Source organism: Poecile atricapillus, chromosome 3 (assembly GCF_030490865.1).
Source record: "Poecile atricapillus isolate bPoeAtr1 chromosome 3, bPoeAtr1.hap1, whole genome shotgun sequence".
Classification (NCBI taxonomy): Eukaryota; Metazoa; Chordata; class Aves; order Passeriformes; family Paridae; genus Poecile; species Poecile atricapillus.
Genome location: NC_081251.1, coordinates 82736848 through 82760697, shown reverse-complemented (window position 1 = coordinate 82760697; position 23850 = coordinate 82736848). Strand labels below are relative to the sequence as shown.

General features: G+C 36.7%; 1 protein-coding gene across 2 annotated transcripts in view; it reads left to right on the top strand.

Annotated features, from left to right (window-relative positions):
- The window catches only part of SDCCAG8 (SHH signaling and ciliogenesis regulator SDCCAG8), a 104363-nt gene that overhangs the window by 31286 nt on the left and 49227 nt on the right, over positions 1–23850 (top strand). For both annotated transcript variants that reach the window (XR_009277439.1, XM_058836911.1), the window contains exon 13: positions 6841–6983. Coding sequence is in view for 1 of the 2 variants with exons in the window: in XM_058836911.1 (XP_058692894.1) it covers positions 6841–6983 (143 nt within the window). In the remaining variant the exon portion in view is untranslated. The remainder of the gene's footprint in view (positions 1–6840; positions 6984–23850) is intronic.

Here is a 23850-nt window from a genome sequence, read left to right as displayed (position 1 = left end):
ACTTCTCTTGATATAGTGGGTTTACATACTTAAATAAATACTTGGTTTCTGTTCTGTTTTTTCCTTCTTCTCTGACTTGAAAAAATGGTTGTTTTATCAACAGTCATTGTGTCAACAATCAGAAGAAAAAGAGTGTAAAAGTCCCTATCACTCAGTTGTTATTGCCTACGTTTTCTTTTCAGTTATTCCTTAATGCTGTCCGGGAAGTAAGAACCAATCTCACATCAGTAGTCTTAAATAGTGTTTGAAAGTATAAAAGGAACAGTTTTTGTCCTCTCCTGTTTTTCAATAATGAAGTAGGTGTAATCTTCCCCTTCCTTCTTTCTACATGCGTCCTTCCTTTTCTGAAATTTTTATCAGCAAGTGAACCATATATTTTGCACTACCTCATTGTCCCCATCTCCCACTCGTGCAATCCATAAACACAAAAAAATCATCCTGTTCCACTGTGAACAAAATCACTTTCTTATCTCTGCTGGTGGCTGCTGAGCTAATCTGTAGCTTGTAGAACAGCAATGTTCTCTGTTAGAATGTGACTGTAGTAATCTCTATGGGATTGGAAGTTTTGTTCTTGAAACAGTATTGCAGGTCAGATATTTTGGCAAATTAAAAGCAAATATTTTCATGGAAATGATGAGGTAAAATCCTTGTATAATATGTTTCAGCCATTCACTCTTGTCATTTCCCAGGGTATTTATCCACAGGGACCATGTAGCTCTTCAAGAGTTTGCACAAGAACAGACCTTAAAGATTATTTCTTAATTTAAAAATTGCATGTGTGTCCTCATAAATCTATACTTCGCAATATAATTTTTTTCTTGCCCCAGCTAACAACTGCAGGTAACAAGTTTGCTTCATTGAGATTTAAAGTGTGTTCCTCCAAATGTATCCACCCTCCATGCTATTTCCATAAAGTTCTTCCAGCACCCCTGGTCTTCCTAGGAAACTGCAGGGTCCTGTCTGTTAATTCTCCATCAATCTGGAAGCAGAGGGCTTGTGGGTGATGGCTTGTCTTGAGGCTCTGCCTCTTAGTGGAGCACACAAGGTGAATGGTACTGCCAGGTGCCAACACGCTTTGCAGTACAAGTGGCAAAGGGGTCTCAAAACTACTTGTCTTTGAGGAATTAAACAGTCCCACCAGATCCAGTTAGGATAACAGCCATTTAGGAAATCACAGCCTGCTTTGTTATCTAGGTTATATCTTTCTTGTCCCTCTGGCCTTTACAGATCAATTGGTTTCTGAGCTAGCCATACAAAAAAAAAACTTTCTGCAGGAACCATGCGTGTTTCTGGGGGCTACTTCTCGTGTTTCTGCTCAGGTTACTTGCCCTTCCTGTCAGGAAAGGTTTTCAGATTCCTATTTTAGGCTAAATGATTTTTTAGGCTAAAGAATTTACAGTGGTCCTGTGTGTTTTTGTGAATTAGCCTCTTAGAAGGAAGAGGGCTTTGTGAACTCCTTTAAGCCCTGTGTGCATATTTGTATATTCTCATCGTTTATAATAAATCTGTTTCCAGAACAGAGTTTTCCCCTTTGAAACCACATGTAGCTTTCATGAATGCTTTGTGTTCTCATTCAGATTTGAATGGGAAGCAACAGTAAATCAAATAGAGTGCAAAAGGGAGAAAGCCATTGTTGGGATGTGGTGAGGGTTAACCTTGTGATGGCCCTAACTCTCTTTGCAGACTTGGATAGTTCTTCAGGTGCAATATGCTATGTCAGATGGCCATGCCTGGGAGGTCTGAGGTTTAGAGACCACTCTGAACCTAGAGTTGCTTGATTGATATCAGGATTAGGATAGAAATGACTGCAAATGACCCCTGCTGCATGCGGCCTGATAGTCATCCAAGTAAAACACTTGAAAATCTTTCTGTAAAGCCAGTCTTATTTTGTTGAGTTTTTAAATTACAAAAAAAAATAAAGAAAATAAAATCCAGTTGGTTCTGTCCCTGATTAATTAGTATATTATTAGGTATGGAAGGCAACATAGATTAGTGTGAAAGACTGCAAAAATTCCTATCAATAGTACACATAGTATTTAAATGTATGTGCAAGGCCATACTGGAAGCACCTCTTTGAAAGACTTGGTCCTGTGCGTTATCACTGTTCTGTCTGCTTTGAAGGCTACTTTAGTAAATGAGGCTAAGCTTGAGGCCTGCAGAAGTATATTAATTTGAAGTGTGTATATTTTCAGAGATGTTGATTTCCTTTTGGCGATGTACATTCAAATACCAACCACCACAGTGATTATATTTCACTTTTTATTGCTCTATATTTTTTCTTCTATTTTTGGTTCTATTTTCTGCCCTTTCAACCTTTTAGTAAGGGTGGAAAATGAAGTATGAAACAACAATAACAAAAAAGTGTTATAAATTCACATTAATATTTTGCTTTCCTGAATTATTTTACTGCAGAATTTGGGCAATCATATAGTCAGTGCAGAATTTCCTTTTTACGTTACACTCTGTATTATTTTACCTGATGTGTGAACATACTGGGGTGACAGCGAATGCCATAAATCACTTAAGAATTTATTTGGTTTTAGTTTATTTTTCATTTTGTTAAAAATATTCTAAAGTTGTTTTTTGCATTTTCCACAGAGAACAAGATTTTTTATCACTACTTAATCATTCTCATTTGTTAAAAAAAAGTATTTGTCTTTTCTGTATGTTTGTTGTTATGTAAAATTCTGTGAAAAACATCTGCTAGTTTGAAATTTAAAGTTGTATTTTTTGCATACAACAGAATCAGCATTAATATGAAAAAAATATTTTAATCTTTAATTTGACTTGTTTTGAATGAAATTATTATTTCATTTAATCAGATTTTACAGAGATAGAGATGTCTAGTTAAATAAAAAGCACATTTTTGCAACATGCAGAAGTATTGTTAGGAGAAGATAATACCATGTTTTGAAAAGGATATTTGAGGATTGATTTAGTGCTTGAGAAATCATCTTTTATGTCTTCCAGCAAGTTGCATTTATGTAACTGAATGAGCATCTCTAGTGTGTTCCCCTAAAAATGTGTTGTAAAAATCTGAAGATAATTTTCAAATGCCTCACAAACTAATGAATGAGAAATGAAACACTTAAGTGCTTCAATAATAGATACAAAAGGGTCCTATGTGCCCTGAAGCAGAAAACTTAAAATATAAAAGGTGGTTGGTGGTAATACTGAAAAAAGAATAATTGATTTGGAATAAAATTTTACTGAAGTGGTACATCACCAATGCTTCATTTTTGTTTAAGTAAAACTTTTGTTTTGTGTAACTGAGCTGAATATGGATGCAGGAAGGTGTTAGTGTGTTTCAGCTTACTAATAATGGTGTTTCTCCTACTGAGGTTTAGCCTGCCATCTTTCCATGGCAAAGTGCCTGTTGATATTCCTGAGAGTTGGGGCAACTGCAGAACAAGACATATTAAATAGTACTTTTGAAATTATGTGCAGAAGTAATAAGAACATTAAAGTTGCAGAGTTAAGCACCAGAAGTTGCTTGTTCTAACCTTAATGTAGTCTTGTTGTACGTATACATTATGATAATTCTGTTCCTTGTTATACTGAAAATCTGTTTCAGATTTTCTTAAATGCAAGATTGTCATCTGTCTTTTTGCAGTTCTGTGCTCCATCTCTTGTCTCTCACATACTTTGAAAAGTTAAGTACCTTGAAGAAATAACTTTCTGATCATGTGGTAAAAAGCTGTATCACAGGTGATAGGCACTGAGGGATCAAAGTAACACTGCATGAGAAACAGAGCTGTCAGCAAAATGCTTTAGTTGGTTTGTTTCTGTGTCTGTCTCTACAATTAGACTGTGGCCTGGATAGCAGCTACAGAACTACTTACAGCTTCTTGATAGAAGAAATGGTAACTGAAGTAACACAAAAATTATTGTGAGTAAAAGTTGGGAAAAATGCTGGTAAGATTCCGTGCAGGAACAGTGAAGAAGGTTCATTGATTCTGTAATTTCTCTGTAGATTAAATCTGAATTACATTGTGATGACCTAATGTTGGATTAGACATACTTCAGAATTCAGGACAGGGTGTGTTTGTGATGCTATTATTGTTAACAGGAGAGAGAAGAGGGTTCTTTCTTATTATATTAACATGTCTCAGATTCTGAGGGTTCATGTTTCAAGCTATTACCTGAATTTTAAAAATTAAGTATCCCATAGTGTTGAGAGCATGATCTGTTGCCAGTAAGTATGGTGTGGTGTGTGGCTACTACTAAATTATTTTGAATGAACATTTTTTGGTGTTTCAAAAAGAATAATTTCGTTGATAAGCCTAAATATACCTGGATTGGCTGTTTCTGAGTTGCTGTTAACATACTTTATTGGGTAGCATTTTTCTGCCATCCCTTTCTCATGAGGTTGCTGTTTCTGCCATGGTCATTACTAGAATTTTAGAATATAGGTCATGCTGCAAGCACCTCCAAACACTGGTATTTTAAGATGTTTGTTTATGTCTGTATATACCTACACGCATGCACAAACACGTGTATATGAGTGTAAAGGAGCTGATACTGGATTTTGGAATTACTGATGAAAGTAGCACAAGTAAAATTGTTTTTTAAGCCACAGTTTTGTTTTCTTGATACTTCTAATAGAAATTATATGAGACCTGTGAATATTTAAAGAACCTGTCATGAAGTAACCCTTTCCTATCTGACAATTTCCCCCTGCACTTTCATGACAACTAAAATCTATGGATGTGTTCTTGAGTTCAGCCCTGAAGGTTCAACATCTGGCTGATGGAAATTAAACATTTTCACCAGAGGTTCTTGCACTTGGAATTTGCTTCCTTCTGTGTGTCTGTGTCAAAACCTGACTGAGCCTGTTTAACTCGAGGCAATGGTGTAAAGCCCATCTGTTCCTTGAAACTTTTCCCTGAAGGAGTGATCTAGAGTGTATTTATATTCTCAGCTGTGGTTGTGCTTTTTTTAAGCTGATGCTTTTGGACTAATTTGTGGTTTGGGTTTGTTTAAAGGTGTGCTGAGTGGATGTACTTTTAAAGCAGATTTTAGGAATGTTGCACAACTTTCCTATCTTTAACTTGTGAAGACAGTGAAGAGTTCATGTTCCTGTTTACTATGAGTGGAGAAAGACTTATGAACACTTACGAACTGCTACTGTTAAGAGGAATAGAGAACCTGCTGAGACTTCTATTTAAAATACACAGAAGTCTGAAAAGTGGAAATGCAAAGCATTTGTAACTGAATATCTTTGAGCACCTGATTTTTAAATATTCTGTCAGTGTAATAGGTTGTTACTTTCTTTAGAAGCGAAGAGTATTAATGATTTTGTAGTTAGATTTACTATCTTTGCATTTGAACTTGGAATTCCCAATATAATTTAGTAGGAGGTGCATGTGATAAAGTTGACATTTAAATTCTAATCAAAATTTCCTTGATGAACCTTTGTTGAGTGCTCATTGGGGGAAAAAAGTGTACAATTAAGTACATAGCAAAATTTTTAGAACTCCAACACTACTGAAATGATGGTGTTTTTCTGGATGAAGAGATTGTCTCTTTTCCTCCCATAAAAGTGTTAACTTAAACTACTTACTACTTACAGTAAGTTACGATGTCAGACAAATACAATGTTGTTATGAAGGTGCTTCAGATGTTTGTATTGGGGTGGGTTATATTCATTTGTTCTTATACAATGTTTGAATAAATAATTTGATTAATTAAAGAAGATATTGCATCTTGTCCACATGAGGAAGTTATCACAAATAAGCTGTGGCTTGAGTTTAAAGTATAATACCTAATCAGCAGTAACTCCTTAGATGAACAGTTTTATTCTGTACTACAAATGACCTTGCATAGTTTAGCTGAGTGAAAAACATGCAAGTTCCCTCCAGCCCCAATGATAAATAAATATTTGTGTAGGGAGTTAGTGCAGTACAGTTACTACATAATAAAACTACATTGTGAGCTTATTCTATACTTTACTGGCCTTCTTAAAAGCATCCTTAGGACAAAGTATAGTGTTGTGTTACAGATATATTCCTACAGGTACTTGTATGTTGTCTATGGACTTGAAGAAAAATATATTGTTTCTGAGAATTTCTATGACAAATGTTTAAATTGCTGACAGTATGATTGGGATAACGTAAGTCTAGCATGTATCACTGGAATTGAAGATGCTGGTCATGAAAACTTCACTATGGTTGTTTGTAAAATGTGTTAATAGACTCATCAACTTTAGTTACTATGTTGACATATAGGTACTAATGATATTAATAAAATAATAAGATTAGCAGCAGCTGGTATGTTCAGGGTTCAGATAGAAGTCATAAATACTTCTTTTCAATAATAGTAAAATCACAAAATTACCTTTATTCTCTTGTGTAATATTAGATGACGAAGCTAAATGCCCCCTTGTCACTTGTGATGTAATAGCCATTAAAAAAAAAAAAAAAAGAAAAGAAAATTAATTATCACCAGAGCTATCCTGTATCAAGCAGCTTCTAAAGATGGTCACTGTTCCACTGCCTTTCTGGCTCTCCAGCACAGTGAATTCAGCCCACAAATATGGAGCTTTCACATGAAAATAATGGAAAATACTTGAATGCCTGTAACTCTTAAGCCATATGAACATAATAAAATTGATTGTATATTAGAATATTTAAATATGAGACACATTTTGGCTTTTCATGACACTGTAATTTCAAATACTTTAATTTGCTTGTTTTGCAGTTTTTATCAAGTAACTACTTTTCTTCAAAAACAGAAATGTGCATTATTTTCAGGTGCTTTGATCACTTTTTATCTTTTGTCTTAAAATGTATCACTATGTATTTCTTAAATATACTTTCTTTGGTTCTGTAATTTTCTAAGAAAATAGAAAAACTGGGATTAGAGCTGAATGGAAACAAACAGCAGTTGGAACAAGCCCAGCAGGATGTGACAGGAGCCAGAGAGGAGTGCCTAAAACTGACAGAACTGCTGAGTAAATCTGAGCACCAACTGCACCTCACCAGGTACCCCTTATCCTATTACATGCTGTAGTACCAATTTCTTCTGCTAATTTTTTGCCACAGGCTTTGCCACAGTTGTTGTAGATACTTGCAGTCATTGACTACATGGGCAGCCCCCAGTCGTGTTAGGAGTGGAGATTTGAATAAATGACTTATGAACTAAAATTTATAAAAGTGAATTAGTGATGTGTAGAAGAGGCAATGTTCAGCTCTGGTGGTGAGATGGCATGGTTTTAGGCAAGAAGAAGAGCAAGGGAGGCTGCAGCTACCTATTTTTTCTGTTGCTGTCATTACTAGGACAAATGTATTTGAAATGTTGTTTGAGACTGTAGTGTAGAGCAGCGCTTTTGAACAGAGGAGTTCTCAGATTAATAACCTGATATTTCTTCAGCAGAATGACCAGGAATATGTATATAAATGAACATAATTTTTTCTGTATGAGGCAAGCTTAAGTATGTGAGGAGGGTGTTTTGGTCTCTTGCTCAGTGAAGATACAGTACAATGCATTGTGTGACGAGAGACTTACCCTGAGCATATTCCATCCTTGGGTATAGTTTCCAATGTCTTTTGCTGCACTATTCATTACATGTTTCTAGAAAACTCCAGAAGGCTGACATGCCAATTATTCATTGCAACTTGAGTTTGGGTAACTGCAGAACCCTTTTTCTTTTGCCTTGGAAAATGCTATTGTCCAACTGTTTGCAGGCTTTTGGTGGTGTGTGTGAGTTTTTTGTTCCATTGCCCTGCTTCCCCCAAGAATGAACATCCATAAAAACAAATCTGGCAGCTTTTACTCAGTACTTAAGGAAAAAAGTTAAGTTAGTTTAAATTTTTCATGGGGGGAAAAAAAAGCTCAGATTTTTATCACTTAACAGAAGTCTGTGTGTTTATCCAAGTCTTGTACTTTTTGGGCTTTGTGAGAATTCTGCCATTGAGCAAATGGAAATAAAATAGAGCCTTGTCTAAACTATTAAATTCAATGAATCATTTTTTTATTCAGCTAAATTTCTGTGTAATTCAGAGCACGGTTGTTTAACAGATGGAAGAAAGTACCACTCTAACAGCCTGTATTTAGAGAAAAAAATATGCTAGAGGTTAATGAACTTGAAAAAAGTTTTGGGTGAGTTGTTAAGATATCTAAAGTTTGGATTTAGCAGAACTTTATTAATAATGATTTGTTGTGATAGTTAACCAAATGGCTTTACCACGCTCCTTTTAGCAAAGGCTGATTATATGCAATAAAGCTCTGGATATCTTGGAGGAAATGTGACTAGTGAATTTATAATTTTTAATTTTTTTTTTCTGAAAATACTCAAAATGTGAAAATGAGAACTTATTGTCTGCTTTTGCATAGCGAAGTAATTAAAGCTGGACACCTAACATACAGATGATTCAGGTCTCTTTTTGATATATGGTCTCTGACTTGGAAGGTTTTTGAGATGCAAATCATTAGAGGCTGGGAACAGTATTTTGGGCAAGTAATGCTCTGTGCTGGCCATGTTCTCATATAATTTCACAGATGCCTGCTTTTTGAGACAGATGCTGAACTGCCATGGCTCCTTTGACCTAGTGCAGACGCTCTTCTGCAAGGTCCTGATCTCCTTGGGGTCTTTTTGTTGTTGGTGTTGTTTGGGGTTTTTTTTTTGTTGGTTTGGGGGATTTGGTTGGTTGGTTGGGTTTTATTTTATTTTTTTGGGTTGGGGTTTTCCTTTGTATGACTTTGTGTTCATGTTTGGCGTCTCCTTACAAGAATTGAAATGTTTTCTATGCTGACATATATTTATTAGGAAAATGTATATGTTGAGGCATGGGAAATAAGTTCTAATTCTTTTTCCTTGACATTCCCCAAATTCTGTAACACTTTGTAGATTTTTGTGTTCTCTGTACACTTGGACCGTCTGTCTGCTTTCCAGGAATGCATTAGGTGAGGTTGCTTGAAGAAGGGGGGAAAGAGAGGAGCAATTCGTTGGTTCTGATCTATTACCTGTTTTCCCCTTAAATTCATACAGCAGCGTTTGAAATGTTCTCATAGTGCTGCCTGTTTTCCCTGCTTTGCAGAGGAAAACATCCCCTGTTGAAATGACACTTGTCCTTAGCCTGTACTCTTTCTTCCTCTCAGCTCACCTCCTGGCAGAACAGGTTTTCTGTGCTAGCGAAGGTGTAAGTTACATGTCTCTAGTGGCATTAGTTTTGCATTTTGAACTCAGTATGTTTTTCATGGATTGGTACATCCATAGTTGTTGCATGTAAATTATATTCACTTATGGTTTGCCTTCTTTCATTTATTCCCTTCACCTCAAATGGCAACTGTGTCAGTGAAAATACTTGAAGGGTAGGGGTAATAGCAGTCCTATGGGGGTTGTAGACTCATTCACTGTGGCGCTTGCCAAGGAAAACAGATTTTAAGCTCTAGAGTCCTGCCTGTGGGAGGTTGCTGCAGAAATTGCACTGATTTAGTGCATCTCTTGGGTATTCTGGCCTTGGCCTCTTCTTGCTGATTCTCTTCTTTTCAGGAGAGGACCAGCTGGTTCACTCCAAGTCTTCTCACAACGCTGGAGTTGAGGGAGGCCTGTACTGCTGTTACACCATCATGGATAGTCTTTCTGTTGCCTTGCATGACCTGTCTGTACTGTTCTGGCAGAAATTAGAGGTAGCTGAGAGATACAGAAATAATTCTTTGTTTTGTATGAATTATTGTATTACTAAGTAGAAAAACTTCACTAATCCACTGTTTCTGAGTTTGGATATTGTAAATAAATAGGATTATAAAATGAGTACAAGAACTTTGGATTTTAATGTACAAAAATGAGATAAATGTATATGAAAGGAATAAATGAGAAAAAACATGCAATCTGTGTCATAATGAGAAAAGAAAGTACTCTGCAGAACAGCACTCTTCTCCAGGAGTCCCACTTCTTTGCTGTATCCTAGTTTTCAGACACTGTTGATTGATTACCAACTAAACAGCTTCTAAGTTAACAAAATGTACTTGTTAAAAATGAATTTTAAAAGGTTACAATTAGCTATTCTAAACCATTGCCACAGAGTTTAAAATTGCCTTTTCCTGTCACCTTTCTTCCTGGAGCAATATGTTGCTTAGAAATACTTGCTATTAACATGCACTTTCTGCTATTGAATCTAGTTAGTAATTCTAATTTGTATATCTTCAAAAGACTGGGGAAATAGAGAACTTCTACTGTGTAGTTTTGCTTGTCAGTCATGTTACTTTGCAGATGTCACCATGCTATCAGACTGACCATGATTGTTTAACGTTTTATTGGGGATTTCTTTTGCCCTAATTTCAGCTTCGAGGTTACTGTAGTAGGAGAATCTTATGAAATTAGTTCTTAGGTCAATGTTAAACTGCTCTTACTTTGGCAAGGTTAGGTCTTGCTAATTAAGCTTACCTGAAGCCCTTCTTCAGAGAGCAGAAAACATACAGGTCTATTGTTCTTAGTTAATGAGAAAATAGTCATTAAAAATCATGTCAATATGCTCGTGGAAAAGTTCATGTAAAGATGCAAGATGATAGCAACTTGTCCAAATCTTAGTGTGCCATCTAATGTAAAGAAAAAAAATCCACTATTCTTGTGTAACAGAATCATCATTAAAAAAACATTATTTTTTTCTTTCAAGCCAGATCTAGAGGTATTATTTGTTTCAGCTGCAGTCAGATGCAGTTCTGTTTACATATGCCAAACAAGTTAAATAAATCCTAAGAAGTGAGGGAATCATTACATTTCAAAATTGAAATTTTATTATGTCATCATGTATTTTCTCAGATATGAAGATGGATGGATGGATGGATGGATGGATGGATGGATGGATGGATGGATGGATGGATGGCTTAAGATATTTTGGACTGAAATTTGACAGGAAATAGAATTGACTAGAATAGAAGCAGATTTAGTTTAGTTTAAATTTTATTGTTGTTTGCTCATATGAAACTATAAGAACTCTTGAAGGTCAGCTTGTAGGTAGGGAAAAATTACTAAATTAACACATACTTTTATGTTCAGGTGAGCCACCAAGCTGCCTTAAATCCCTTTGTCACTCCCTTGATGGACTAAAGCTTATATTAGTGAGTCAGTGGGTGTTGTTTTTCTTGATAATTGTTTTTCCCCCATTATGTGATATTTCTCCCCTCTTTTTGACAATGATATTATCTCTAGAAAGAAGCATATTTAAGGACATGCCAGTTGGGTTTTAGCAGTGCTATAGTCATCCTACTTAGCACTGCTGCTTCCTGATTTTTTCAGTGACTCCATTAAGGCTAATTTCTATTACATGTACAATAAATAAAGCACATGCCCTTCCAGGTTAATGTGGCATTATTTAGTCTCTGAAGCTCTGGTTTCATGACCAGTGTTCCCTGTTACAACTCTCAGCCTGCCTCATTCATTGTTTTCCCTATTTAAGCTATACTAATAAATGATAAAATGTAAACTTCCTGGTGGTTATAATACACAGCCTTCTGGGGAGTTTCACAATACTTAGTATTCATTGGGTTTTTTTTGTTTTTTTTTTTTAGTAGTATCTATTAGTTAGCAACATGATTAATACCATGCCTTTTCCAACAATTTTAGCATCTCAGAGTCCATCATCTATGCTGGGGAAACGTTTTGGAGAAACACTGTTACTAATATTAAATGACTGACATGTGCTTAGTCTTCTCAGATTGACTGATGAAAGGACCAATAGTACTAGAATTGGAGGTGTGGGGGGAGGAAGCAGAAAGGGGGTGTAACCAGTGATTGATTTCTGATTTTTTTATAGTCTGCTATAAGAATGCATTAAAATAATTAAAAATTATTCTTAATAATCATTATTAATGCAAAAAGCATTATTTTAAAAAGCAGGGATGAATAATAACATGAAACTACTCTGATAACTAATGAAGTTTTTAGATTCTGCTTCGTATGTTTACTTTTCATTAAATTTAGGGACGGTTTCGACTATGTTGTTGTGATTCAGTCAACATTTATTTCTATCTGGTTTTCATATACAAAGGCATCAGGATGCCAGAAAATAAACTGTTAACGGAGAATTAACTTCTTTGGCACGCTTTCATACTTATCTTCCAAATTAAAGAAAATGAAATGGGCAGAAGCAGAGTGTAGATTACCTCCTTTTTGTCAAAAATGGTGGGAATTTGAAAATTAATAATAAAAAAGGGAACAGATGCAGTAACATGCCAGAGGGAGATTAATGTGGAGAGTAAAATCTGTGAGCAACAAAACTGAAGCAAACTGAATCAGTGGGAGGTGGTTGTACAATCAAAATCAGGATAAAAGAGAAATTACAAACAACCCTGCACTTGTCAAAGTAGTAGTAATGAAATCCTGACTCTGCCAGCAGCGAGAACCTGTGTTAGCACTTTGGGGTAAGGCCGGGAGCCGGGTGCCAGGTAGGAGGGCAGCGCGAGGCTGCTGGGCGGCAGCCATCGCGTGTGGAACAGATGGCGGGGAAAGCTGGCCGGGGAGGGGCTCCTTCGCAGAGCTAATCAGACAGTAACGGATGGGGCAGCTGGGAGGACTGACCACCGCCAGGCGAGCGGCGGGGTAGCCGCAGCCGTGCGCGATGTGTGCAGTGGTGTGCCCGCCGGCCGCAAGCGACACCTTCCAAGGTCTTCTCGGTGCCGCGGCCGCGCAAAGTTGCGAGGCGGGCGGGGACGGGCCCGGGCCGGCACCGCTGCCCTCGGCGGCCTCCGCGGCCTCCAGCGCGGCCCGCCGGCGGCATCGCGGCCGCTTCCTAACTCAGAAACGCGGGGCTTTGCTCTCGTCCCGGCCCCGTGATAAGGTTATGTGGTTTCGTATTTTAGCGTAGTGGTACAGCGAACGGAGAATGTGGCGAGTGGCAGAAACGCGAAAGCACGTGGGTTCGGGGACTGATCCAGGAAACCGATAAAGAAACTTTGCTCCCGTCGAAAGACGAGAGAACTGTAGGTCGGCACCTTCCCACAGGCCTGGGCCCCTCCAATGAATGGAATCAGTTTTCTGATGTTTTATTTTTGCTCGGAGGAGGCACTTCCCTACTCGTAAGTGGGAGCTTGAGAGGAATGACTGGAGGTCCGAGCCTTCTGATCCTGAGTCACATGAATAATTTGACTCACGTAAGAAGTAATGATCAATAGGATTTCTTTTGCAAGTAAGAGGTAGTCATGTGTGAGGGGATTACGAGGTCATGCCCCTTTTTGATGACTGTCAGCTTGAAAGACAAATGAAAACAAAATTTTATCGAGGAAAGGGGGAAATAAAATCCTGAAGTGTAGCAAGGGAGACCTTACCTATTACTACCTGGTTTTGTTTGATCAGGATATGTGATACTTTTTTAGACAATATTAAGAAAAAAAACCTACATGTCCTGAATCTGCTTTTTGAACATGTATGTATCTTGTCTGCTGAAGGTCTATACCTTGGCTCAGTTACCCATTTTGACCAGGGAGGGGAGGAAACATTACAGGGATTTGAAATAGGTAGTATAGCATAGCCATATGCTATTTATGCAGCAGTTTCTGCAATAAATATAATTTGGTGCTGTCAAAAAAAATTAGACTTATTTGCTATAGCAGCACAGTAGTAAATTATTGTGGTAGCTTTGAAAGTTGTCATTCACTCTGCTTTACTTGGAACTGAATCTTGCAGAGCTTTTTTTTGTTCCCCCTTCCTTTTCCCCTGAGCATCTCTGTGAAAATCTGAGTTCTTTGTCCTGCAGCTGTAGAAACTGCAAATATTTCCACTACTGAAAGGAAGGGCTTGCTTAAGGTAGTTGAAGAAGGAGGTGGAAGAAAGAATAGCGTGTTTTGTTAACAATCATACGTATGTATATGTGGAAAAATCAATAAAGGTGGTGGGGGATAAATTTCTCCCTTGCCTGCAGGTTTTCATAGTGCAGCTGAAATTGTTTATCTGATTATACAGCATGTAGATAAATTAGCTTCTCTGCGTTATTATAGAAGGTAAAATATTTTACCTGCCATGATAAGACCATATGCTGCTTTATGAAGACTGATACTGAGTGATTTGAAATAAATCGGTTCTGTCGTCTTCTGGCAGTGCGTTGTAAAATTTTCAAAGCTGATACACTTTGTGTCAAGATAACACACAATTATTTAAATATCATTCTCTTTAATATCTTAAACATATTTAAGTGATTGTACAAACATATAAAGGGCATTGATAAGTTTTATAAGAGAAGGAAAGAAAATATAAGTGAAGGAGTAAAGAACAATTATAAAATCATATGTTAATTTTGAACATTAAAATGTTTATAAATTATTATTAATTTTTAATTAGTTTTAACACTGTTAACAACTGTACTTGTTGTTCTACAATAAATATTTCCTAAAGAAAAGATAATAATACATTTTCAGATTTTTTTATTAGATTCATCTAAATTTTTCTTCACGGCATTTAAACTGCAACTGGTCACATCAATGATCACATCAGGTTGCTGAGGCAGCCAAATTGCTACTGCATGTAGAGTGTGGTTCAGGAGCAGTGACAATACTTAAAGCGCTTTGGAGCGAGTGGTGAATTCAGATGGAAACACTGAAGAGACTAACTGCTGTAGAAAACAAACATCTTTATGAGGTCTTTGTTTTGAGCAGTTATTATTCAGCACTAACAGTAATAAGTTTATGAGTGTGTATCAAATATTTACTTTGGTCTCATTCAAAATAGGTTTTTTATTTGTGTGACTAATGACAACAGGATAATGATTTATTTTTTTGAACCAAAGAAGTCTTTCAGATACATGTATTCAAGGCTGCTGGATTTTTTGCTGAATTTGCTACTGGAAAAAATGGTTCTGATTTTTATCATTATTTCTGACTTGCTCTAAGGCTTTTCTCTCAAGTACGAAAGCTTGTTTTTACAAGAAGTTAAAATGTACTTTTTCTGTCAGCACTTGGTATTTGTGAGCTTCAACAATTTTAAAAGCTGTCTTGTGCTTTCAGAAGTATATTCAAAGTTGTTTATTTTGTGCAGTCACAGCAGTTGTTGATTTGTGGGTATTTTTTCTTTGCTGTGCAAAATTCTGCTCCTGAAGTTCTTGCCTAGAAAAAAAATTCAACAGAGACCTCAAATGGTCCTCAGCTGGAGACTTTATCCAACCTCACTTTGAAGAGCATCAGCCTGTAGGTTGTCATTGTTGGAGAAAGTAGCTGGTAGATGGAGGGAGGAAGGAAAAAAAATCACCTGAGCACGCCAGGCTTGGCCGCCTGGCTGCTCTCCTTCCTCAGCCCTTGCACAGTGCCCTTGTGCTGGTGATTGGTCAGGAGAGGCTGAGCTGGGAGATGCCGGTCTTCAGCGAGCAGATGAGCTGCTGTCGGCTACTTGACAGGGCTGAACTCCTCGCCCTGGCTGTGCTGGCAGCGTGGCAAGGTTAATAGCGTGCTGCTCTTGGTTGCCCCTGTGGGTTTGGTGGTTTGCATGTCAAACTGTAGTTTTGTAGAAATAGGAGCAGCTCTTCTCCATTAGCTCCTCGTTGTTGGTCAGTTGGCTTCTACAGGGTTTAAATCACTGGAGAGTTAAGGGTCTCTGTAGTCAGGTGGGACACAGCTGCATAATCTTTTTTCACCAGGGTTCCTCTTCTATTTCCAGTGCATTTGTTCACCTGCATCTAGTTTCCTATGGAAGAGGATCATAGCATAAGAAAATACGTCCTTGCAAATGCAGGGACTAATCCCCATATAAGGGATAGATCAGTATTAAGTTTTTATTCAGCTAAACTTATGCAGTATTTGTCAATGCAATTTTCATTAAAGTCAAATACAGACCAAACATAAGTGTAAATGCATTTCTGCTAATGAGATTGGATTGCCTCCTGGACTTGATCCCAGAAAGCTTTACTTTAAATTCATTTTTGGTAAAAGGGTAATAAAATGGGTGGTTCATTATAATTGCTTACAAAACTTCAAATATGCATTTTTTTGTATTTTATTCAATCTTGGTGAAAGGTTCTTTTTCTTTTAAAGGATACCAAGGTATGCAGTGAAATTGAAGATATTTCTTATTTTAGAAGAATAAGACTGTCAAGGAGGTTAGTTAACAATTCAGGTACTTTTGATTATCAGAGTGTATTCCTGAAAAGAAATATGGACACAGGAATTGCTAAAAATAATGTATCCTGTTGACAATAAGAGTTTAGTTTCAGCCCTGACAAAGAATCTTTAAAATATGCCTCATTGTGGAAGGCATTATTCTAACAAAGAGTTGCATATGTGTGTTTTACAAGGCTTGAAAATAATAAAAAATATTAAGAATTTTTTTCTTTAAATAGTGTTGCATTTGAAACATCAGTAGGTAAGGCAAAAAAATGCTGGAAATTAAATAATTTAAAATGAGTGCTGTGGGCCACTTCAAGGTTTTACTGTAAACTTATTTAACTATTCCCATTTTGTCTTTGTATTTTTTTAGTCAATAGCTCTGTTACAGTGTTACAGAGTCAAAAACCTTCATTTATTATTTTATTTGTAGTATTTTTATGAGCCTTTTCACTTGCTCTGCAAAGTCTTTCTCAGACTCTGCTAGCCCTAGCAAGAAAGAACAGATATGTGTATTTGAAGAAAAACACGTTAGCTGTTGGAGTTAACAAATAATGATTAAAAGCTATTCTTTTGCTTCTTACTATTTCTCCTATACCCCAAATTGATCTTCACAAATACAGGACTGTAAAGAACTTCATCTGCTGCTGGTTAGCAGAAGTGGATTTAAATCTATACCGACAGTTCATTTGACAATGACCTTGAGGGGCTTTGCTTCTTGAAGAAGAAAGCAGAAGCTTGCGGTAAACAAAGTTCACTTCTGACAGATGGATTGAATGACAGAAAGGTTGCGAGTGCCAGAATAGCCCTGGCAGAGGAGGAAATGTTCAGTGGAATCCAACAGGAGAGGAGGTGTGAACAGGTGCAGGGTTGCTGACGGAAGGGGAACCAGATGGAAGGAGCCAGAGCCAGTTTATTTAAAGGAAAAGGCAGAAAACACTGAAAGGCTGTGCGATCAGTGGCTAAAAGTGTGCATGGAAGAAGGTAAAAATTCACAAAGCAAAACTGCACAGTGGGATATCTAGCACTTAGCATAATGGTAGTAATTTGTGAGTTTCATTTTAAAGTTGCTATTGAAATATGTTATTCCCTTACTCTTGACAGCATAAAGAAGAGATTTATAACCTGTCCAAAAACAACAAAACAAACCAAACCCCAAAAAACAACAACAAAAAAAACCCCAACAAAACCACCACCAAAAGCCTCAACTGTTATACTGCCTGTCCATTATTTCTAATATTGCAGGCAGTTACAATCAGCACAATATAAAAATTATGCCACAGCTAAACAAATTAATAAAAGGCACATGAGGCCGGATTTTTATTTTTTTAACTCACCTGTTTGTATCTAGCTCTTGTGACATGTGGGCAGATGAGCATGGTTTTCATTAGGATGTTTTTGTATTATCTAGAGCAAATCAACAACAGTCAAGTACAGTGTAATGTTAGTACAGCATTTCTCATCTTTTTTTGCTTTTGGTCATAAGTCTGTCAGTTTGCTGGAATGTGTGGTAACTTGCTGTAGGATAGGGTAGAAATCTAGCTTACCCTAGATCAAATTCCCTGAAAATCAAATATTGTCTTTCAAATTGTCATCCTGAAGAATGCTTTGTTCTGTCAAATGATTCTGCTTCTTTCCAAGCTGTTCTTGTGAGGCAGGAAAAAAAAACATTCCTCAACTTCTTCTTGACTTCAGCAATGGGTGGGGATCATTATCAACTTCCACATGTAAGGCCTGTGGCACCTTAACTGCAGCTTGTGTGTCTGTACCTAGTGTGTATGAAAAATGAAGGTAAGCGTGGAGCAGTCGCTCACAGTGCATCTGTGATCTACTGGATCGTTCAGCTGTGCTGAGCTGATCCGGATCAGGTGTGAGCACACAGGCACTTTCCTTTTTAATTAGCTAGAGCATGCAGTGCCGTGTTTATGCTGACTTTATGCCAGCTGCAGGAAGGACAGATGATACCTGATTCAGCATAAAGCTTGCTGGTACAAAGTTAACGTACCAAAAACATTGGGTTTTTGAACAAATTTAAATTGGCAGAGTGAGTTCATAGCAGATCAGGTCTCTGCATCATTTAGCTGCATCATTTTTTGATTCAATGTTAGGAGCCTGATGGTTGGATTTACTGTATTAACAAGCTGAGCCTTGGAGTACAGAGTCACAGTTATTTGAACCTAGTCTATTTTGTACTGAAAAGGCAAGTCCCTGGAGTGGCAATATATGGCTATGTCTGGCCACATGTTGCCAGGCCCTTGCTTTTGCTGACACTGGAAGACAGGCACATGTGTGATGAGGTTATTCAAGGAGTTATTCAGATTGAAAAAGAAAAATTTCTTGAAGAATAGGTTGTGTGAGTGCTCATTGCAAGAGGAGGAAAAGAAGGACCACACCTCTTGTACTGACATTGTCTGCCTTAAATGTGTCCTGGAGCTGCACTGTAAGAGGCTGCTGATGCCAAATTCAAGAATCACTATAAATCAAGAATATTACTCCTTTATTTTAAATATAGGAAAAATAATTTGTGATACAAAACACATACCTATAGAAATCTTCTCTATTAAGCAATTATTTCAACATACAGTCATTTGTAAAAGCAGCTTGTGGAACAAAGAATATTCTAGAAAAACATGTGCAATATTGGAAGTGCTCAGGCTACCTATTAAGACTTCACAAAAATCACCTTTCCTCATGCAGCTTCTACTCTGTATTTAATTGTGAGTTTCTATAGGGACTTAGGGGCCAAATAGTTCACAATCTGATGGTAATAGTCATGAGAGAATGGATGTTTTCTTACAAGCACCATATCTTGATGGCAAAGCTTATAAATGTGCCTGAAAAATCAGATTTTTTGATTCCAAGTCAGTATATTTGACCTTATATGAGATGTTAATTACTGTTAGAGGCACTTTTTTCTTCTCTAACATCGAAATAGAGGAAAGCTAATTATAATATTTGGCTGTGACTTGATATACAGAGAACTGTGGAGATTGAGGAGAATTTATTGAGGAACTGGTCATTTTCTGGATACATCTTGAAGGTTATAATGCCAAAAGAGTAAAGTCATGTTATAGGCTAGGTGTTTGCAAAGTCTTACTGTTATACTGAATGTAAATAAGAAATCCAGTCCTTTCATTTTGTTCAGTGACCTCAAAGATAGAGATGTAGAAGTTAACTATGTTCAAGGTTCTATATCTCATAGAAACTTCCACAGGATTAACACTCTGTGTCTGTTGCTGTGCTCCTACAGCTTTTCATCTGTCTCATGCCCATTAATGTCTCCAGATAGCTGAAATAACTTTTAAGTAGATTCCAAGTATGGAAAGCAGGAGTAGGAATTTTTTTTCACATGCAGTCATTATATGTATAGTTTCTCCTGGTACTTCAGTAGGGCTTAAAGAGCAAAGTGAAAATTTTAGACTGTAGTGTTTCATTGTTTCTGTAGACTTCTTGTTATTATATAAAGTGGAAATACATATAGAAGTTATAAAGCAGTTCAGGTGCTGTGGCTGCATTCTAAATAGAGAGATACGGGAAAAAAATCAGTGGGTACAAGAAAGTTATATGCACTGATTTCTGTTTCAGAAAGAAATTTAATTTCTTAGAAAAAAGAGAAAATAGTATAGCAGATTGATATTATTTGAATTCTGGGAATGGGGACACAGGTGCACAGTAACCTGCATTTTGGGGAAAATTGTTTCAAGCTAATTTTTCAACTAACCATAGTTAGTCTCTTGATGAGGTTGGAAATCTGTACAGAGCTTAATTTTTCCTCTTTTTGCCCCCAGAAAGTGTTTCTTTTTATTTGAAGTGTTTTTATGAAATAGTAGTAACAGCCTGGAAGAGTTGTTTTTTCCAGCCTTTCATCTCAAGTAGGGTAGTGAAGTTTCATTCCATTTCATTAACATACTTTAAATGTATTTCTACTTTCAAGTTATTTTTGCAGCACCTACTAGCTTCCTAGATCTATATTTAAAGAACTGGATCAATTTGAATGCTGATTTTTTTACCCCTTGACCTTTACATAACTTTTCTAATTGCTTGTAATGCTTCTCCTAGTTATGAGGAGAAAGCTCTGACATTTCATTATTTTAGGAAACTCTGTATTTCTCAGCTAAGAAAAGAAACAAGATTTAAGTTTTGTTAGTTTGGTTGGGTTTTTTTGAGCCTCAGTTCTCATGAATAGGCCTACATGTATCCTGAGAAATGATGTAGTCCTGCACCAATTAATTTAATAGTTGGGTTTCTTCAAAATTTGACCATGCAAATATAGATTTTACTGAAGCTCACCGAACACAGTGTGCTGGCTGGGGCAGTTTCCAGAAACTTGAGCTTTCTGCTGAGAAGACCTGGCAGCCAACTCCAGAATCAGCATCCAGTCAGCTCCCAGAAACTGACAAAAAGAGCAACTCAGTGGGTAATTCCCTCAATGGGATACAGGAAGGGCAATTATTCAGCTCCTTGGAAAGGTTTAAAGAAATGACTTGATCATGGTACTTTTTAAAGATATTTCTACATAATTCTTGATGAAGCATATACTTATACATATTTTTTTTATTTATTTTTTGCCATAAGAACATTCGTATCATGCCTTTCTTTTGCCTTGTAAAAGCACCAAGAGTCATAAAATCCAATCCAGTGTGGATTTACACAAGCACTGAAAAAATAAAAACCTTTATTGCAAAAATTCAGATGGCAAAAAAAATCTACAGTGTTTAATAAGAGGAAACCACTAAGCACTGTCCAGCTAAGTCCTCATTCAGAGCAGCCATAGGTATTAACAAGGTCCTATTAGATGAAAATTCATAGGCCTTAGAAAGGAAGATAACCAAAACAGTCAGTGCTAAACAAAAGGTTGCTAGAAGCCTGATTTAAAGGAAAGGGAGAAAACTTGTGACCCTGAGCCTTTTTATTGAATTGATCCAAACATATGAGCAAGGCGCACGCTCTATAGCTCTGTTAATTTAGAAGGTTTGGAAAGCAGTAATTTTGAATCATAGCTACGTTTAAAACCAGCATGTACCTGTTTACCTGCAGAATTACAGCTCTTACTGTGTTGCATTTTCTTAAATGCTTTAAAATAGTAAGATTGGATAGCATATGATAAAACTCAGTAGACACATTCTCCATTGTAAATAGCTGAATGGGGTACTGCATTGTTGTTAAATTGAAAGGCTGGTCTGAAAGGAGTTACAGAAGTTTTACATTAATAGAGAGAATTATTAAAGACTATTCCTGGGGAGAGTGACTTCTTGGTAAATTGGGGTTTTTTCCCATGTTTGTAGACCAACCTTTAGACTTGTCTGCTAACTTGAAAAATAAAGAATGTGCCCTTATTCTTCTGTGTATGACATACATACAAAGATACATAAAAAATACAGGGGGAAGAAGTTTGTGAAGTATGATCTTATTCTATATACCTTCTCTTAGGACCCTTATCATTGTGAGTTTTGAATAGTGTCTGGTAATAAAGTTAGAGATAGCAAAACATTTTCTCATGTTTCCCCATAGAGAATAAGTCAGGTATTGTGACATCTTGTTTCAGCTTTTATACATTTTTTCTTTTTATCATGAATGTGCAGTTTGTTTGGTTGGCTTTTTCTCCTCCTATAGCCTGAGAGAAGAGCAAGGATATGCTCTGATTTTCCATTCTTCCTTTGACTCTTGTAGCTGAAATAATAAGATTAAATAGTCTATGAGAAAGTGATTCAGAGACCTGCTTGTAATGGACAGTCCACTAGACCTGTATTGTGGAAAGTTTGCAAAGTAGACTGCATAAAATACTGCTGAGCCTTTGTACCCAATGTCATTTGGTCTTTAGGGCTCCTAATACATGTAGTCTTTCAAGCCCTACTTTCAAGTGTTTTAATTCTTTTGAGTGACTTCATGCCAGATTTTACTAAAGATACTGGGAGTAAAATGCTTGGGTAACTCCTCAAAACTTTTCTAGTTTGGTAGAGAATCTTCTGCTATACTTGTATTTTCAAAAATACTGGGAGAGAAAACTCATTTCCTCTGAAAGAGCTAAGGGAGTCCTTTCTCTCTTCTGAAGTAATTTGTTGTGCAGTGGCTCACAGTGCTGGCCCACTTGACTATGTGTTATCTAGGAAAGATGCCTGTTCTTGACCACTGAGGTGGTAGAAGCATTAGTGTTAGAATTGACTGGTCCTCCTGCTGCCCAAGTCTGAGTGTGGGTGTAGAGTTCCACAACTGGTCATCATTTAGACAAGTCTTGTTAGTTGGGATAGCTCAAGCATTTGGAACACTAAATGCAGCTACTCCTTAATAATTCATGAAATTCAGGTCAAACCAAGTATATATGAAAGCTAACATGCTTTAGAGGTGTATTTTTATAATCAATATGAAATGAACATGTCAAAAATAATGCTATGATAACCTCTTGTGTATCAATGAACTGAGATAGTTGCTAGACTATTTTAATTTGTCTAATTAAGTTCATAGTCCTTACTAATGGATCCATTAGCTTTTTTTAAAATGCCACATGTTAATCTTGTGGCAAAATCAAATAGTCAATATAGGAAGCATGGTTGCTTCAAATTGTAGTTGCTTTGCCAGAAGGTTTACTGGCAGCCTCCAGTCAGAGGCCTGATTCTACATTAAGAATCATCCTGCTTTTTTATTTTTGTATTTTTACTGTTACCAAACTGAGAAGACTCCTTCAGAAATACATACTACTGAACTGTGTAGTGAAATTCAAAGTTCTATCAACCTAAGTTCTGATTCTTTCTAGTCAAAAATAGATGAGCTTTTAGTTATGCCAAGTATGACTTTTATGTCACTAGTCTCTACATACTTCCTTTTCCTTTACTGCAGAACCCTTTGGCAGAGCATGGACTCCTCTTGTAAATAGATCTGTGATGTATCTAGTTTTTGTTTGTTAGCGAGAAAGGTATTTTGATTTGGGGGGTTATTTTGGTTTGGGATTTTATTTGGGTTTTTTTATTAAATTTGATGACTCAAATTCAGTCAGCATACTTTTATGTTAGCTTTGAGATCAAAGTGAATTTTCACTACAGTTGCAGCAAGGATTTTTTTTAAGTTTGCCAGAGATGGCAATTTTCTTCTTCCTGTGCTATAAGCTACAGTTCACAGTGCCTTTTGTTTTGTCAAGAACATTTGAAAGGCATAACTTTCATGCACTGCAAACCAATATCAAGTTTATTGAAATATGCAAACCAGTTAACTATGGCTCTTGACAGCCACAATGCAGGCTTAAAACAGGCATTTAGAACTAAAATCACTGTGGAAAACCTGTACTTCAGAACAGGGCTCAAGAGGAGCTTGAGCATTCTCCATAATTGAGTCTTTGGCTGCTTCTGACTTTATCGCACAGAAGTGAAGGTTTCCATGAGTTCAATATGTCTGCTTTAGTAAAACAGATCAGTTTTGTGACCAATCAGATGTGCATTTTAGTGTGTTTAGTGTTATGTATTCATTAAAACTAGTGTTCGAATTCAAGTAGAGAACAGGCTGGTTCACTTTAACCACTCATCTCCTATTTTTGACCTCTATAGATTAAGTTTTTAAAAGTTCTGGAACAATTAATCTTTAGCTGTCATTTCTGATTCAGATATTACTTGTGTCATCAAAATTAGTCAGTCGTAGCTTTGCTTTACGTTGTCTCTGTGCTTTCCATTAGTGAATATAATAAATTCTGAAGTTTTTGTAGGACGAGACATTTGATGTCTTCACACTAATGGTGGAGAGAATAAGGACTGTTTCCTTCTCTCTACAGTCCATAGATTTTCTTTTCCTCCGAATTGCCAAAGAATTGATTTAAGAAATTGCAATTGAACAGACTGT